Source organism: Anser brachyrhynchus (genome assembly GCF_964034855.1).
Source record: "Anser brachyrhynchus genome assembly, chromosome: 1".
Taxonomy (NCBI): Eukaryota; Metazoa; Chordata; class Aves; order Anseriformes; family Anatidae; genus Anser; species Anser brachyrhynchus.
Window position 1 is genome coordinate 66,674,305 of NC_137694.1, and position 14,441 is coordinate 66,688,745.

Below are 14,441 nucleotides of genomic sequence, written 5' to 3' on the forward strand. Positions count from 1 at the left end.
CTTTATTATTGGTGCACTCACCAAATCAAAGTAAATTGCAATAAAAATAGAATACGGAGCAACTGCAATATCTCATTTGTAGTGTACTCTTCTTTCATAAGCATCAGTAAAATATTTCCTCTATAAATACAACAAAGCATAACTTCTGAAGAATTAATTTTAATTTAGAAATTCCCACATAAGCCCAGTCTGGATACAGAAAATGAAAGGACTGAAATGGGAACAAAGAAATGTACCAGATATATTTTTCTCCCTGACACCTTCCTTACTATAATACTTACATCCTCAGATTGGCTGGTTTTCCTCCTCTTTCCTGCACCATCCAGTTCCTTTTCTTTTTTGTCCTGAAAACAGAGTAAGAAAGAAAGAAAACAAAGATAAGGATTCTCATACCTTTCTGGTCTGAGACAAATGTCATGAGTGCACTTAAATAAGTTTTGTAATACAACTGATTAATTCTCTAGGTCATTCCCCATTTGTTTAAAGAAAGGTGTTTTTTTTCTGTTGCATGTCATCCCCTCCCACTTTGGGGTTTCATATATTGGAAACTCTACCTGACATTCTTCAACACCTCCAGCAAACTGGGAACTGAGCAATCGATTGTGTTCCAATACAAAGTATATCCCCACATTCTACCAAAAAGCTAGGATTTTAAGACCGAAATATACCACGAATTGAGAGTGCATATTACCAATGTAATTCTAAAGGTCATGTATTGTCTCATGACAAGAGCTGAAGAACACATGGTCTTTCGTAGATACATAGCAGACAGACGCATCCATTTGTAGTACCACCTACTTGGACAGCAGCCTAATAGACACAGCTGTTATCAAGACCGGGGTATGGTTACCTTTGGAGTACGTTTCCGAGAGATGCTTTGTCCCAGTTTACTGAGAAAAGAGATAGGAGATTTGGTACTGGCAATTAGGGCAGCTTTTTCTTCTGCATTCAGGTCCACACTATCTGTTAGCAAAAACAGGTAGGACAAGGGAATGCCATGAAATTATTTCTGCAGTAGTATTATTAAAAACACAACTGAAGGACTCACCAATTTTTTTTTAATATACCACTCTTTTCCTTAAGCACTCTGCACAAAATAATTGTAAAGAGTCCCAAATTAATAGCTTTCTCAGATATGTTTCTTTCTTTATTTTGCCAAAATCAGTTCTACTTCTAGGCTTTATAAACACCTGGAATAAATACTGTATTTACTTTCATAATTGAAGAGCATCATGATTATCAGTATTAGTAACAAAAGTTCAGAGTTTTGAAAATAATACCTAACTGATATAGACTGTATTTTTAAATGGCTATTAAACACACTTTTTATTTTTTCCCCCAGAATTACAGACGTGAATCAGATATATCTTAGAATTTGAATTAAGATAATCAGTAATAAAGAAAAAGCTACATTATTAAGATTTAGAGACGGGCAATATTCACTTATGTTAAGCAACTATATCCTACAGTTTTAATCAAATATCTTTCATTCCTGCCTCTCATTGGCCTGAAGTCACTCTCACCACTCATGGATAGTAAAAATTAGATATAAAATTTGGCCGGTATTTTGAAATTACCTACTAAACAAATACTAGCAAGGGATTTCACATTAGTGAAGACAGATGAACACCTAAATAATAGCAAGAGAGCAGAGAAGTCGTCAAATAGTGAAGTGAGTTTAAGCTTTTAAGGCCATTACTTTGTATTTATTAACTCCTCTTTTTGCTCTTGATGCTCTTGTCTTTATAAACACCAATAAGACATCTTATTGTAATGTAAAGTTAGTGACTAGTATAAGTACATGTGGAAGAAGCACAAAGACAACTCAAGCTCACACATTCATTCTGCAGCTGTCTTTAAATCTTAAAGACCTGTCCCAAACTCCTTACCACTAGAGGGGATGGTGTCTTTGAACATCTCATAGAACTGTGTGAGGTACATCACCATCGACAGTTTATCTGGTTCACCAACAGATGCCATTTCCTTTCCAGTCATAATGGGAGATATTCCAAACTCTTTTTCAGCAATGTCAAAGGCCAGCTGGTTATTCTTCTCTACATTGTGTTCATCCAAAGAATCAAAGTCTCTGCAAAGGGCAGGAAGAGGGCATGCACTCAATCAAGTGGAAATCAGTCTTCTGAAAGAAATCAGGGATCCACTGCCATTTTTTTCTGAAATCTCCCAAATTTACTTGTCAACATACCTTTTGTGTTGCAGAGTTGATGCTATTTAATTATGGTGAACTTTGACTCAAACTTAACTCTTTTTTCATTTGTTGCTCCTCCAATAAACCTGATTTTTAATTCTTAAGAACCTGATTATTCCCTGAAATACATCTTCACTTCCTCCTTTGCTGGAAAACTCTACCACTTTCCTGTATGTAAAATCTTTTATGTGCTTGGAACTAAATGAAGTCCTAAATGAAGTTTCTCTTTGTCCCCATTTTTCTCGACTGACCCCTTATTTTGTTCTATTGTTTCCAAAACTTGTAGAACTATATATATATGTGTGTGTGTATATATATATATATATATATATATAAACAAAGCTAAAACTCTATAAAAAGTTACATAGCTTATGGAGAGTTATATGAACTATCTGAAAAGCAACACAGTATAGAATACTTTCACTTGAACCCTTCACAAGTTATATAGCTATTAAAAAGAGTAGCTCAGTTAACTTGAGTGCACTGGTAGTAAAGCAATTCAGTGCACATGGAAGGGAATAACCACACAATTATTTAGCATGCTTTTTACTGGATTATGCCTTTAATTACATCTCTGGCATTTATTTTTTCTAATGTCCCTTTGGGAAGCTGAAGTCACTGCAGATTTCAATTAAACTGCTAGTCTTTGCTACTAATACTTCTGCCAGCCACTGTTTTCCTGTTCTAGAATGGGGCTACTGCTTTACTCAATATATAGTGTAAGAGGACGGCCTCTCTTTCATCCAAACAACATGTTAGTTTACAAACAGCAACATTCAGGTAGTGAGTCACTACTTCTGTAAAGGGCAGTTTTTAAAAAGTTACTGTCAAACAGGAGATTAAAGGTCTGTGTAGAGACTTGTTCACAAGAAATTTAACTGAAGCTATCAACTATTCCTGACTAATTTCACAGAGAAGAGCTGTTTGACAATAATGAATTCCAGACAGTACCAATCTGAAGTTTAATTCTGTCAAACCATCCAGAAAAGAAAATGACAACACATTTACCTTCATATTCATCAAGCTATTATGACCTTCCACTCTGCTGGTGAATCACTGTACATTAGCTTTTATCAGGCTTAATTGACTTAATTTCAATCCATTTCTTCATAAGTCACAAACACATTGCCTCACTCTCAATCGTATGTTTGAAATATAACTAACATTTTGCCCTTCCCAGATCTTCAAAGAGCCAATTACTTACATTAAGTCTGGACGGTATCTGTGGATAATGGCACACAAAGCTAAGCCACTTTTCCATGACATCGTGAGATCTGTAACATTTACACCAGCGTACCCATCTGTCTGCCTCTGGCACCAATTGAGCAATTTGCTAGAGCGAGCTACAGACTCTGTAAGAAATCATGCTGTTAAGTAGAAACACACAAAATCTCTTACATGAATCTTAACTACATCATAAAAAATATGAATAGGCAAATAAAACCTTTGTGTAAACAATATGCTCCTTCTACAATGGGTAACACAGGACAAAATTATTATTATTATTTTTAAAGGCTATGATATCTATTTTAGATCCATGAAAGGATTTTTCATTTGCTAAAAAGTAACTATAGAAGTTATATCTTGCCCGACATTTCACCCTAGCCCTTGTAAAAGAGCCCCAGGAACTATAAAGCAGTCACAAAGGCTTGTTTTAAATATTATCAAAAGGATATACAGTAGTACAATGCTCTCTGAAGTCCAGATACACTATTTGTAATGCAAGAATTACAAATGTACTTTTGCAATTGTTTCTTTCCTATTGAAAGCCTTCCATTAGAAGTGCTGACCTGTTTTGACCTTGCCTTACTGCAAGATCTGACAAGATTACAGCCTAAGGGGACATGGTTGCAGGCCAAAGAACAAATCCAAAGACTACATATTCAGCAGTGAAAGTAGGCTCAGCAGCAAAGCACCATTCAGAGAGACCCCAATGCTATCTGGACATTCAAAGGCAAGGTGTGCAAATGGAAATGTTCAACATACCCCTCGGGGTACAGGCCAAGTAGACAGATACTGAAATGCTTCTCAGAAGGCAACTAGCTTTCAGAATAACATAAGTAAAGTGAGGTTCCATTTAGTTAAGCTACGAGATGAGATTAAGTAAAGAAAAGCATAAACATGAAAGACTGTACTAGAAATAACTTCTGTTATTTTTATAAGAATTTTGTGTTTACTGTTAGAGTGAATTCAGGCAAGCCTCCTGCACTCTAAGTAAGGACATTGTTGTAGGGATAAGGGAGGTGAAAAGCAATGCTTGTATAAGATGACATGTTCTAGAAATATTGCAGCATTATAAAGCAAGGAAACTAGGTAAACAACAATATATTTGCATGTTAATTGAAACTTGAAAGATTGGCAAAAAATCAGACTGCTGACAAAACAATTGCTGGATACTTTTTCTACAGCAAAAGAGCCTGACTAAACAATACACTAGTGACATTGCTCCACGTGCCTTGCACTAATTCAGCCCCCGAATACCAAAAGGAATGGAGCAGTAACAAGGCCTACCATTCCGAGTCAGCTTTGGTGTCCTGGAGTTCACAAAGTTCTCTATTTCCAGGTGAATGTCTTTCAAGTCTCCTGTATTATACAAGTGGCGTACCTAAAATGATGCAAAAAATAAATAAATAAAAATGACCAATATGCTATGTATCCAACATCCACAAAGAAAGGGCAGGAGGACAAGAAGGAGTCATCCCAAGGCAAAAGAAAGAAGACAAGTATTCTTATGTAGCAGAAAGCTCTAGCTCAAGAACTCCAGAACAAGGGACAATTTGTCAGTGCTGAATAGTTCAGATGACTGCTGCTGCTCAGTGGATACCAAATTGCAATGATAGACTGGTATACTAGACTTAGTACAAAGAAAATGTATGCACAGACACACGTTTATAGATTTCAAGTATTATCACAGCATGGTTAAAACTGTCAAAATCAAAAATACAGATGATTTAAAAGCACATTTTTACAACTCCTAAACTCTAGACAAAACAGGAATTAAGAGCTTGACTCTTGTCTGATGTATCTGCATCTCACTGCTTGCAAGTTATACTGCCACAGTCAGGTCGTTATCTGTCCCAAAACAAGAGCATAGTTTCACCTACGAAAAGACAATGCAGATTACAAATATTCAGAAGCACAATTTTTCTAGTTACCTGCTGTGGCCGCAAGAAGTTGACATTGATATTGGGATACCGGGTGGCTGGATCAATGCTATAATGGCTGAAGTTTTTACTCACATTCTCAGGGGTGGTCTGAGGCAGTAGCCTATAAATGCTTTCCCTTAGGAAAAAAAAAAAAAAAGTTTCTTTGTAAAGATGCATCACTATTAATACTGCTGAGAAAATCATAAAAGATATTTACAGGATAATAGGGAACAACAAACAGTTTTGTTGTCTCTGGTACTTTAAAGGCACCTACATCTTCATCCAGTTTGCTATTGAAAGGCTTGTGACAGTAAGTCAGGCTCACTTTCTCCATGTAATACCAATAAGCACCAAGAAAAGACTCTTCATCTAATCTGCTTTGTAAAACTAGGACCAAGAACAGCTTCAGCATTTCTTATTCCTCTATAAATATACTTCAGCTTATCAGCTCCTTCGGATTTTTTTCTTCAATTTAATTATAGGCACAAGCACCCTCTAAAAACAGTGAAAATCTGTATCTCCTCTCTTATCAATATATTTGCACTAGAAGGAATTGGAATGAATGATGACATGTTGGAGGATGAGATTAGAACTGAAAGTGTAAGCATTTTTTCTACTACCTCTCTGCAAGAACTTCCAAAGGACTTGCTCCGAGTGACCAACTTCGTACCATCCAAGCAGAGTCCATTGCAGCCAAAAATCCCCTGGCTATTCCAGTTCCCATTGGCCAAAACGGCTAACATAATAGTTTTCAAAAAGAAGAACAGAAAGGAAAAACATCAGTTAGAGAAAATTTTAAATGAATACCATGAATATAGAGGGTAATCTGCTGGGAAGTTACTGCTCAGTAATTAGCTTGAAGCTCTACTCCCACTGGGCTAGAGGAAGCTAGATGCATGGTGAATTGTCCATGAGCTTCCTCAAAGCCAAATGTTCCTCTATTGCCTACAGCTATTCATAGCCTGGAGTATCTTAAGAACTACTCTTCAATACTGTACTTTTTAACCAACTGCAAAATGCTAATTATTAACAGGCCTAGAGTAGGTTCCCACAGCAAGTATAATTGTCCCAATAAGAAGCACATGGAATAGATATAACTTCAGAAAAATCTCTGCACATATTTTCTTAAGCATGATCATTACCATCCTAAATATTCTGTTTTCCCAACATGCCTACCCTTCTTTCAAACCTCCCACTTTATTATATAATAAACAGCAGTGTTCCTCATAATAATTATTTTATAGGCAGCACACATTTCAGTGATGGGTGCAACGGTTTATGCTTACAATTCAATTCCCTGTTTACACACATTAAGTTTAAAACACAAACCTCTAAGAGACTGTCCCCAACCAGTGCCACAAGTAGCTGGTGGCCATTCTGCTCTCGCACCAGAGCTGCATTCTCTGATGCGTACATGCATGTGAAGTCAAACATTGCCACATCTGGCTGCCCGTAGTGATTGATGGCAAAGTCTAGTGAAGGCAGCTGCTGATTAGTAGAGAAGTCAGCTGCTTCTCTGGCATAGTTTAGCAAAGCCTCCTGGTCCACGTTCTCCCGCGAGAGTAGTAACTCCGTATCAGCATAATCCTGCCAAAGAGAGACAAGTAAAAGTGAAAGAGCCAAATCTATAAGGTTGTTTTAAGACTGACATAGAATTGTTGGCATTAAAAAATCCACTACAAATTCATTGATATAGGTTTGCCCTTTAATTCTTACATCCCTAATAATGCTCTTAATTCCAATGAAAAATTTGTAAGTCTTTTATTGAAAACAGTCACCAGTCCCACTGGCATTTCTGAGTGTGAAAGGGCCAAGAAACGTCTGAGCATTTCTCTTCATACAAAAGGCACAAGACCTCACTCCTTATGTATTCGTTTGTGGCCAAACTACTTTTAAATCTGCTTCTGTCAGAATAAGATGGAGGTAAATTTCCAAGAATTTCTTCACTCCTCACATTCTCATTTTCATTAAATGAGAGAAGTTCAAATAAGCCACCAAAGGTTCTTTAAACATATATTACCTTATTGTGAACAAAACCCTCAAATTGACAAAAGGATACAAATTTAGACAGGGTAGGTCTTATAGCACTTTTCTCATGGCTGAAAATACTTCAGAAGGGCATTAATCACATATGTTTGTTTCTAAATTACACCTGTATAAAAACATCATGTGGTGAAATAAGAGTGTGTTTCCCCTCTTTTAGCATACTAAAAGCAAGTTGTCCCACAATCTTAGTACATAAAGAATATATAAAAGTTAATACTTACATGCCGTATTACACCTTTATCCAGCAGGCTCTGCTTTTTGGCAGTCATGACAAAGTAGTGTGTATCGTCTTTATAGTAGACAATGTTCTCCAAGTCAATGCCTTGTGACAGAACAAGATAGTAAAGGAACATGTTACACAGTATGTGCAAAAATGAGCTCTTTGGAAGAAAGTAAATTGAAACTACATGGTTAGAAAACCTTAGAGAGAGTGCCAAGCAACTTCCTCCCATGCTTTTGATGAGTTTAAAAATTACATCTTCAACAAAACCACAAACAGAGCATTTCACCTGTATATAGGTAATTTTTTTCAAAAATACATTTATCATCACATTAAGGTTTGTATGCAGATGTGGAGTGCAGGAAGCTAAACTCAGGATTCAGGCTTTTCTTAAGAGCAGATCTGATTTCCTGAAAACCCTCAGGGAAATAAGTCCTCCATTTCTGAACAAAATGACACACATCTGAATGACACACATCTGCTTTGTACAGATGTATAGAACAGCTGTAAAAATGAGGGAAGCGAGATTTCAAAGAGAGACAGCAATGACTGACTTCCTGGCACAAGTCATTTGTTTATTGATTAAACATTGTGATACCTGAGTTACAAAGTTGCAGTAAGAAAGACAAACAGTTTTCATTGGAAATTTGGCAATTGCTGACAAACCTGTGGCTTCTCGTAGATCCTGGAAGAACTTCTGGTTGAATATGAATGCCACACCACTGATCTCTTCTACTTTGGCTTCAGCTGTGGTGTTGCGATTGATGAAGTTTGCTGTGATAGCAATCGCTAGTTTACCACGGAACTCTTTTCGGCGAAACCCTATGGGAAAGATAGAGTAGTAATGCTGAAAAATAGAGCATAGCTTCAGAGAATACTCAGCATGCCATAGACAGGTGTCCTCACAAAATAAAGGAGAGATTGGATCTGTTATATTAGAAACTCCTGCACTGAGAAAGCAACAATTGCTTCATCAGAAAAATAGTGGCTCTTATTTAGGAAAAAAGCTCCCCCCTCTCTTTCTTACCTCTTTCCCAAAAACTGTAATTTGCATCAAAATACTACATAAAATTCTCTACTACACAGAAGAATATTTAGCACTTCAACTCCTACTTTCAAAATTAAGAGCTACAACACTAGCTAAAGAAAGAAAGTGGGAAAAATTATTCAGGTCAAATATCTCATTCTTTTGCTGGTGGATAGATAGAAGAAAAATATGACCCACATGTCTTGATAAAAACAGATTTCTACATGGACTTTTAATTTCCTTTCACTAGTCAAATGTCTTTCTAGATTTTGATCAGGACTTTGAAGTCTTTTTTCTTCATATCTGCTCGAACTAATTTAAGAATTAGTTCTATTTTAAAGAGAATTACGGACACTTACCTTCTAAGGTGTTCCTCCTGCCATCCCCTCCAATGATTACTTCAAATTCATACTCTGATACTGGATGGGTTTTTGGATGGACCAATGCACGCCAACCTATTCCTGTTGATAAACTCCAGGTCAATGACAAAATAAACAATGCACATAGTAGAACAAATATATAAAAACACATCCATAATCCCTTTCTCACATTGTCAATAAAGATACACTGCAGGATAGCTATATCGTTGACAAGAGCTATTGCTGACTTGCACAGCCACTCTGCGTGAATCAGAGAATGCACTATGCTAGGCAGCGACATCCCCAATAACCGCTCCCTGATTATTACCTTTAAGGATCACTAAAACCTTTATAGGTTCTCTACTAGTTATTCAATTAACAGGATGCCAAAAGACAAGTAAGCCACCATCTCTCATAGCAATCAGACAGTGGGTTTCACAGCGATGCAAACAGCATAACAAAGATCATTCACTGATATAAATATCCTCCGTGAATGCAAATGAAAGAGTTGTTTTAAAAAGATACTTTCTAAGTGTAATAGGCTTAAATATGTTTGGAGAAATTAGAACCTACTGTGTTTTGGATTATTTCTGCTTAGTAATTCAGGTGATTTTGCCTTACTAGAAAGAATAAAGCCTATTAAAAACTCAAGCAAAAGTGTATTGAAGATTACTCTCATTAATGGAGCATGAGGATGTCCTGGTTCCAGTTAGGACAGAGTTAATGTTCCCTCATAGTAGCTGGTAGGGTGCTATGTTTTGGATTAGGATGAGAAGAGCGCTGATAACATGCTGATGTTTTAATTGTTGCAGAGCAGTGTTTACACCAGGCCAAGGACTTTTCGGCTTCTCGCTCTGTCCTGCCAGCGAGCAGGCTGGGGGTGCAGCAGGAGCTGGGAGGGGACAGACCCAGGACAGCTGACCCAAACTGGCCAAAGGGGTATTCCATACCATCTGACGTCATGCTAAACAATATATAGGGGTGGCTGGCCGGGGTGGGGGGGCCGGCTGCTCGGGGATAGGCTGGGCATCGGTCAGCGGGTGGTGAGCAATTGCATTGTGCATCACTTGTTTTCTTACACATTATTATTGTTAATACTATTACCATTATCACTATTATTATTATTATTGTTATTATTATTTTCCTGTCTTAATAAACTGTCTTTATCTCAACTCACAGGCTTCACTTTCCCGTTTCTCTCCCCCCATCCCAGAGAGGGAGGGGGGAGGGTGAGCGAACGGCTGTGTGGTGTTTAGCTGCCAGCCGGGTTAAACCACAACAGAGGAAAAGACTCAGAGTCATATGCAACATTAAGGAGTGGGAATCTGTGCCCCCTACCACAATTTCCCCTCTCTCTAGTACCCATTTCAACGCTACTTGCTTTCATTTTCCTGATCCTCTGGAGGGTAAACAAGCCCCTGAAATTCCACATTGACGTGGATCTCTATTCCCAAGATCAAGGCAACCTTCAAAAGGATAAGCTGGAGTTGACGGATACCTGAAAAAAAGCAGATGATAGAGAAATAAGAGAAAAAGGAAAGAGCACAAGTGCACACATCTCTGTTTGATGTTACTGATAAATTGATCTAAAGGCTAGCTGCTGCTTTCTTCTTCCCACTGTGTTCCCAGCACTTCATCCAGGCAGCATTGGTGTGTAGTATCACGGCATGCCAAGGAACTTCCATGTAGCGGAAATTCCAGTCCTTCCCCAAGAAAGTAAATATTTTTTTAACGTTTCAGCCCCCAAATCAACAACAAGGGAAATAACTAGAACATGCACTGCAGGAAAGGCATTAAAGAGAGCACAAGCAGGACTGCACTTTTGTCACAGATGATAGCCATTTGACCAAGTTAGCTGTAATATTGAACTGCAGCTTACTCCTAACACCTTTGGGTTAGTGGGGGCATAGTAAATTCCTCATCACCTCTTTCCACGTAAATTAGTGTAGGTAGCAGGTACAAAAACTACAGTGTGGCAAACGACTAACTTGAAGGAAAACATCTTGCTGCCACATTTCAGATACTGAAATGAAGAAGTGCTCCACCTAAACACCAAATTTCATCTGTGCTGAGATACAAAAGAAGATGACAAAGTATTGAAGAATAAAAATAACAAGAAATTGGAAGAGAAAAATAAATCTGCAAGACCAAAGTTAAAAAGTCTTTCAGTTTTAGGATTCATTTCCCCTCAAAAAAAAAAGAAGAAAAAAAAAGCTTTTGCATTGAACAAGAAGCTAAATCTTACCTACTATGTTTGTCTCAATTTATACTTCCATTTATGCCCTGTGGTGAACACAGACTGGTGGGCAAACGAACCCGTCTGGTAAATTTTTGAAAGAAGAAGTGAAAAATGGTAGCTCTTGCCCTACTGAAGCATGCAGCTTTCAAAAGAGGAAGTTTTCTCAGAATTTGAGAATTATCAAAATTATTCTTCATTTCAATGTGCAAACATCTATTTAATTAAAATCTATTCAGAGGCTGGTGGTGTTCTTGAAAACATCTCCACCACTCTTCCAAAACTTAACAATGTTAAAACTGCTCCTCCATTTTCCAGATCAACATTCAAAAGAATGTTCAAAAACATTCAGTAATTAAAAAACAAACAAACAAACAAAACACCTCACACACAATGTTCAAGAGCAACAGAATAATGTTGCAGCTGCAGGAATGTAACAGGAAAAATAGGAAAGTGATCCATCAGGGGGAAAAAAGCTTTGAACCTTAGAAGTACTTTTCAGTATATGAAAAAGTTAGGTCTCAGAAACTAGCAGTTATAAAAGATACCAGATATATGTGGTACGTTTGATCATTCCATGGCACGATCTATTTCTTTCGCATGTGGGTCTAGCCCAAACTGTGCTACGCAAAGGTAATGCTGCATTACACCATACAGATGTGAGAGCAGTGGCAGGTGCAGGATGCATTTCAATGAGTTACCCCCTGCCCTCAGCCACCTCTCCCCTGCAAAGAAGAAGTGCTGCCATACCTAGCAGCGGCTGTACTTACTGATATGGTCTATGGATCCTGCACAGAATTTGCCATAAAACTTCTTGGCGCCAAGACCCCTCAAGTCATGTATGGTGAATGGCCACAAGTGCAGGACATTATTGCGGGAAAAGGCATCCCTCTTTTCTATGACCACCACCTTGGCTCCTAGGAATGACAGGTCGATGGCTGTGCGAAGGCCACAAGGTCCAGCCCCAATTATCAGACACTGCAAAGCAACCAAGTACACAATAACTTCACAGTCCGAGGAGGAAAAAGGTATTTTTACCATAGGTTCAAAGCATCCTAGCATCAGTCTTTCTATTGTTACCTGCCATGCTCTGGCACGGATATGTTCAAGCAGTACCTGCAACCTGAAAATGAAACATATCACAGAGAAATGAAAAGTCTGGAGAAACAGGCAAGTAACCTGTCTCTTTCCAACCCTTCTTTGAAGAAGAGCTGCCAAGGTGTGCTCTCCAACCTATACAAGCACGTGGAGAACAGCAATATTTCTGAAGGCTTCTCCCCCACTTTCCAACCACGTTTTCTGTTCTGAGAGGAAAGTAGCCTTTTCCTCTCATATTCCAAGGCCTGAGCTAGCCTTTCTTGAGAAAGTCTTCAAGAACACTAAAAATTCCTCATCAACACTGAGCTGCACAGGAACGGTTACTGCAGAAAAACACAATGCTTTTATAACCATCATCACTTAGAGTAGCACAGACAGCAGGCAAGTCAAACCACTCTAACTTAGGTGTATGCTGGTGCTTCTATTATTGCAGCAAAGGAACCTCCAGGTAAGTAAATACAAACTTTGTGTCACAAGAGCATTTTTATCAAAATACATTTTCTTCAATGTAACCTTTGTCATATCAAAAGTCTTTCACCTCACATCTTCTTCCACTCTGCTCACAAACACTGTTAGAGGCTAATACATGACTTGAGAATGTAAAATACTTGCATACCTAGTGTTGGAAGTACTTTCTGGGAAACAGAAGAATACAGCAAGATATTTTAAGATTAAAAATCCAAGACAGTCAGCTGACACTTCTCACCTAGGGGAACTGAAGTCCAGAGAGAGATGGCATGTCTGTATGTATTCACATGAATATAGGGCACAGTCCATTTTGTTGTACCAGTTTTGTACTTTTTTTTTCCTATTGACTATAAGCCAGACCCACCAAATAAAAAGCCACTGAAGTGGTGACTGTTGCTGTCATGTGAGTATTTTCCAGATCCTTACATACCCTTACAGCTGGACAAGAAAACTCTGAGAAATTCTTAAAGATGCTAAAACTTACTCAGAACCTAACCTTCTGATTAAACAGCCTATTCCAAAACAAAGATCTTTGTTCTCTAATAGTCCTCATATGCCAATTTCTACAGGTCATCACATTCTAACCTGTTATTTGCTAGGACGTATATTCTGCAAATGAAGTGAAACGACAAATATAAAGCCTAAATGATAATAAAACAGTTCAGGTTGCAGCAGTAAAGAATTAACAACTGACATGCAAATTCTAACAGGGCTACTGTATCATGTAAGAGGTCATACAAACCTAAGGGCAGAGATCCAAGTCTAGAGAAAAGAGAAGGGAAGGATAACAGCACTATTTATTTAGTAGCTTTGGGGACCTGAAGGCATGTGTCAAAAAGGCAGCCCAACCACTGGACTATTAGCAATGCGATTCCAAAATAGACTTGAATATTGAACACGTGTCCGACTCGGAATTTCTAAAAAGAGACTATCAGCTAAGATCTAGTGTATTCTTCCAGTTCAGTACTGTGGGTTAAGTATAACTCTCTAACACCACTTAATTTTGTTTTTAAAACTTGTAAGAAAATTAGCTGAGTGTGTCATATTTAACCATGTAATAATTTTGCTAATCTGACAACTACAATCTTCAAAGAGATTGCATTCAATAACAACACGACCACACTGAGATGGGCAAATTCTATTCTTTGATAACTTTCCCAGTATAAAATAGTTACAATGGAGAACATAACACAAAATGAATTATACTAAAATCAGACTATTCAAACTCAGGTCTGCGTAATCAAATTAAAAACTAATTACCTGTAATTTTGTCACAGAAATGTAAAGGCCATTTTTTCCTACAAGCTTTTTTTTTTTTTTTTTCCCCCCCACACGCAAGGATGTGGTTAATATCAAGTTTATGTTTAGGACTCTAGATGCTGTGGATGTAAAATACATGACACTCGGAAAAGCCATTCATGGCCAAGTTTGCCACCTTGTTTTAAAAAATGCTGTTATAAAACACAGCAAGTTTTAGGGACAATTAAAATCAGAAGAAAATATTCTGTTCCCTTTTCCACCTCTCGTGACTCCTCCAGTTTCTAATCCCTTATAGAAACCTAAGTTCTGGTTCTTTCACAGGCAGCAGCAGGCACAAGAGATGCCAAGCACAGCCAAGTCAATAAAGGCAGTTCT

At 37.8% G+C, this 14,441-nt stretch overlaps 1 protein-coding gene across 17 annotated transcripts in view; it reads right to left on the reverse strand.

Annotated features, from left to right (window-relative positions):
• Positions 1-14,441, reverse strand: part of MICAL3 (microtubule associated monooxygenase, calponin and LIM domain containing 3) — a 182,415-nt gene that overhangs the window by 91,729 nt on the left and 76,245 nt on the right. For all 17 annotated transcript variants that reach the window (XM_080600102.1, XM_080600104.1, XM_080600103.1 and 14 more), the window contains 13 exons: positions 12,011-12,218; positions 10,386-10,502; positions 9,005-9,106; positions 8,285-8,440; positions 7,620-7,720; positions 6,682-6,939; positions 5,973-6,088; positions 5,362-5,488; positions 4,718-4,811; positions 3,411-3,558; positions 1,890-2,086; positions 851-963; positions 282-344 (listed from right to left, as the gene is read on the reverse strand). In XM_080600102.1, coding sequence (XP_080456228.1) covers positions 282-344; positions 851-963; positions 1,890-2,086; positions 3,411-3,558; positions 4,718-4,811; positions 5,362-5,488; positions 5,973-6,088; positions 6,682-6,939; positions 7,620-7,720; positions 8,285-8,440; positions 9,005-9,106; positions 10,386-10,502; positions 12,011-12,218 — 1,800 coding nt within the window. The remainder of the gene's footprint in view (positions 1-281; positions 345-850; positions 964-1,889; positions 2,087-3,410; positions 3,559-4,717; positions 4,812-5,361; positions 5,489-5,972; positions 6,089-6,681; positions 6,940-7,619; positions 7,721-8,284; positions 8,441-9,004; positions 9,107-10,385; positions 10,503-12,010; positions 12,219-14,441) is intronic.